This window comes from Mirounga leonina, unplaced genomic scaffold (assembly GCF_011800145.1).
Source record: "Mirounga leonina isolate KUSES-001 unplaced genomic scaffold, KU_Mleo_1.0 Mir_239, whole genome shotgun sequence".
In the NCBI taxonomy this organism is placed as follows: Eukaryota; Metazoa; Chordata; class Mammalia; order Carnivora; family Phocidae; genus Mirounga; species Mirounga leonina.
Genome location: NW_023270624.1, coordinates 2536033 through 2540823, shown reverse-complemented (window position 1 = coordinate 2540823; position 4791 = coordinate 2536033). Strand labels below are relative to the sequence as shown.

Here is a 4791-nt window from a genome sequence, read left to right as displayed (position 1 = left end):
TTCTTATGAATACAAGTATTTTCTCACAGAATTACAGTGCAGTTATAAACTTCAGAAATATGTAACATGGGCAGAATACAATTGTACAAATATTTTGAATGAAGAAATGTAAAAATGAATAGCTTTCCAGTACAAGGAAAAATTTCCACCAAAAGGGAGTAATAGGTGATGACACATGGTATGAGAATCTGAAGAAATACATTGGCATGGGATCCTAAAGTTTTAATTTGTAGAGTGAAGGAAAAGAAACAGTACAATTTTTTTTCTACTTTATACTTTCCTGTAAGACAGATCCCACATTCAACATTTTTTTTAGAGCCTTTGTGACATCCTTATTTCTAAGACTATAAATTAAAGGGTTTAGAACAGGAGTGAGTATAGTATAAAAGACAGATACAATCATGTCCTTCTCAGGGGTGTGGTAGGAGGTGGGAAGCATGTAGGTATAGATGGAAGCACCATAGAAGAGGATGACCACCATCATGTGGGAAGAACAAGTGGCAAAGGCCTTCTTCCATCCCTCTGCTGAATTCATCCTGTGGATGGTGAAGAGGATGAAAGAGTAGGAGCTTGAAATGACTGTCACAGGGATAAGGAGCATGAGGACACAACACAGGTACATGAGTGTCTCATAGAGGGAAGTGTCTGAGCAGGAAAGCTTCATTACAGCAGGGACCTCACAGAAGAAATGGTGGATCACCCGGGATCTGCAGAAGGGGAAGGTCATGGTGACAGGTGTGAGCATAAATCCATCCACAGATCCCAGAAGCCAGGAGGAAGACACCAAGAGGAGACACACCCTATGGTTCATGAGGATAGAATAACAGAGTGGATGGCAGATGGCCACATAGCGGTCATAGGCCATGGCAGCAAGAAGGAAAACTTCTGAACCTCCTAGTGTCAGATAGAGAAACATCTGCATCCCACACTCAGGGGCTGAGATCTGTTTCACACCCATGACCTGGTCCATGAGCATCTTGGGCACAGTGACAGAAATGTACATCACATCCATGAGAGACAACTGGGTGATAAAAAAGTACATGGGGTTATGAAGGTGAGCATCACAGTGGATCAGAAGGATCAGGATGGTGTTTCCAGACAAGGCCATTAGGAAAACCATCAAAATGACCACACAAAGAAGAGTTGGGTGCTTGGATTGACTGAAGAGTCCCACTAGGACAAAATCTGATCATCCAGTATGGTTTGCCACCCAAGTGGTATTATCCATTGGATTTCACCTGGATCACCAAGGAGAGTTGTGGAGTTAATAGATCACTCATGGGATACCACCTGAAATAAAATTTTAGTGAGCTTGTGTGTGTATGTTCATGTTTATACACAGCAACCCCATGTGCTAATAAAGGGAAATTCCAAGGACCTGTAAATTGTAGGATTATAAATTACCTGAAATTGAACAAAGGTACTAGAAATTTAGGAATTCACACAAGAAAAAATATTGGTACCTTAGGGACACCTCTGTGGCTCAGTCCAGGAAGCCTCCAACTCTTGACCAGGGCATGATCTCAGGGTCTGAGACTGAGCCCTACACTAGGATCAACACTCAGCAGGGAGTCTGCTTGAGATTCTCTTTCTCCCTCTCCCTCTGCACCTCTTCCTTGCTCTCTTTCTCTCTCTGCAAAAATATAAATAAATCTTTAAAAAAATATTGGTACCTTAATGATTCCACTACTGGGTATGCATTTCCCCAAATAAAGCAAAAACACTAATATGTGGACATTTGTGTTTATTTCAATTTTTTATCAAATCTTCATCTGACTTTTTTAAAGTTTTTATTTAAATTTCAGTTAGTTAACATACAGTGTAATATTGGTTTCAGGTACACAATACAGTGATTCAACACTTCCATAAAACACCTGGTGCCTATCATAATATGTGAACTCCTTAATCCCCATTACCTATTTAATCCATCCCCCTCCCCCATCTCTTTGGTAACCATCAGTTTCTTCTCTTTAGTTATCTCTCTCTCTTTTTTCCCCCTTTGCTTGTTTGTTTTGTTTATTAAGTTCCACATATAAGTGAGATCATATGGCATTTGTCTTTCTCTGATTGACTTATTTTGCTTAGCATTATACTCTCTAGCTCCATCCATGACAATGCAAAAGGCAAGATTGCATTCACTCATATATTTATATATGCACCCTTATTCTTATCACAACATTATTCACAATTGTCAAGATACAGAAACATTCCAGCTGTCCATCAATAGATGAATGTATAAGGAAGGAGTGGTATGTATGTGTGTTTGTATATTCCATACAAACAATGGAATATTATGCAGCCATAAATTCCATAACATTGTGCCCTTTGTGGCAACATGGATGGGCTTGGAAGGTATTATGTTAAGTAAGTCGGACTGAGAAAAACAAATATCACATGACCTCACTCCCATATGTGGAATGTAAAAACAGAAATGAATGAATAAATGAAAAGCAGAACCAGATCTGTAAATACAGAGAAGAAACTGATGGTTGCCAGAGAAGAAAGTGGAAGAGCAGTGACAAAATGGGTGAAAAAGAATGGGAGATACTGTTATGGAATAAATAAGTCACAGGAATAAAAGGCTCAGCATAAGGAATATAGTCCATTAAGTTGTATCTTTTGTTTTATTTTTGTATTTATTTCTTTTATTCATTTTTATTTATTTCATTATTTTTTTAAAATTTGAGTATAGTTTACAATGTTCCATTAACAAGTTTATACACTATGCTATGTTCATCACAAACACAGCTACCATCTGTCCCATTATATTACTATTATAATATCATTGACCATATTTCTTATGTTCTCCTTTTTATTCCTGTGACTTATCATTCCATTATTTGGGGCCTGTATCTCCTCCCCTTCACCCATTTTGCCCACTCTCCATCACCCTGATAATGTTTCATGACAGATGGTAGCTACATTTGTTGTGAGCACATAATAACTTAAACTTGTGAATCACTATGTTGTAAACAAAACTAATGGAACACTATCAAGTGTATTCAAATAAAAACATTTTTAAAAGGATATTGGTAGTGGGAGGGAGGCAAGATGGCAGAAGAGTAGAGGATCTCATTTCATCTGGTCCCTTGAATTTAGCTAGATAACTATCAACCATTCTGAACACCTATGATTTCAGCCGGAGATATTTAAGAAAGGAATTGCTGGAATTCTACAAGTAGCAAAGAGACCACTTGTTGTAAGTTAGGAGGTGTGGAGAAGTGAATTTGAGGTGATATTTGGATGATAAACTGTCGGGGGAGGGAGCCTCCATAAGCCAGCTACCAGAAAGTGATATAGCCCCAGAGTGCAAAATCAGAACTTTCAGAAGTCTTCTCCAGTAAGAGACATCCCTGCCTGAAATGTGCTCTGGTGGTGAAGCAGTGAAGAATCTTAGGTGGGAGTGTCTGGTTTCAGGAAACCCAGGATCACAGAAAGAAGGGGGGTGCCTGAGTCAGCAGAGGTCCCAAGCATTTGAGCGGGGAAACAGGCTATGGTCAGCAAGACTGGGAGGGGGATCTCAGCTCTATTTGCCATAAACCACAAACCGCAGCACAATTGGGTGACTGCTCTCCATGTGGGGGCCCTGCGAAGGACAGAAATGTCGGGACCCTCCACCTTCCCCCAGGAGTATTGGTGCAGACACACACTTAGCACACACAAAAGTCAAGACTGCTTATCCCTGGGGATTTACTGGAAAGAGGGGGCTGCCATCTTTCAGCTCTGGGGCTGGAGATCAGTCTGGCCACTTTTATTTTCATCCTCTAAAGAGGCAAAGAAAGCCTTAGGGAACAAAAGCCCTGAGCAACAACTAATGGACCAGGAGAGGAGACTTCAAGATATCACTGATACCATAAAGATAAACAATATTGGAATTATTGGAGTCCCAGAGAAAGAACAAAGAGAGAGAAAGATAGAAGGTATACTTGAGCAAATCATAGCTGAGAACTTCCCTAATCTGGGGAAGGAAATAAGCATTCATGTCCAAGAGGTAGAGAGAACACCCGTAAAATAAACAAAAACAGATCAATACCCCTACATATAATACTTAAGCTTGCAAATTTCAGAGATAAAGAGAAAATCAATATTCAATAAACAGTGCCTGGAAAATTGGACAGCCACATGCAGAAGAATGAAACTGCACCATTTTCTTACAACATAGATAAAGATAAACTCAAAATGGATGGAAGACCTAATGTGAGACGAGAATTCATCAAAATCCTAGAGAAGAACACAGGCAGCAACCACTTCGACCTCAGCCACAGCAACTTCTTCCTAGACACATCTCCAAAGGCGAGAGAAACAAAAGCAAAAATGAACTATTGGGACTTCACCAATATAAGAACTTCTGCACAGCAAAGAAAACAGTCAACAAAATTAAAAGGCAACCTATGGAATAGGAGAAGATATTGCCAGTGACATATCAGATAAAAGGCTAGTTTCCAAGATCTATAAAGAACTTCTCAAACTCAACACCCAAAAAACAAATAATCCAGTAAAGAAGTGGGCAGAAGACATGAACAGACAAAGAAGACATATAAATGGCCAACAGACACATGAAAAATTGCTCCACATCACTAGCCATCAGGGAAATCCAAATCAAAACCACGATGAGATACCACCTCACACCAGTCAGAATGGCTAAAATTAATAACCCAGGAAATACAGATGTTGGGGAGGAAGAAGAGAAAGAGGAATCCTCTTAAACTGTTGGTGGGAATGCAAATTGGTGCAGCCTCTCTGGAGAACAGTGTGGAGGTTCTTTAAAATTTAAAAATAGAGGCACCCTAA

The 4791-nt window shown here is 39.6% G+C and overlaps 1 protein-coding gene across 1 annotated transcript; it reads right to left on the bottom strand.

Moving 5' to 3' along the window:
- Positions 1 to 265: 265 nt before the first annotated feature.
- On the bottom strand, positions 266 to 1388 carry LOC118026480 (olfactory receptor 2T29-like). Its single transcript, XM_035029337.1, is given in 1 exon segment — positions 266 to 1388. A coding segment is annotated over 1 exon segment (963 nt). The 5' UTR covers positions 1229 to 1388.
- Between the last annotated feature and the right edge of the window lie 3403 nt (positions 1389 to 4791).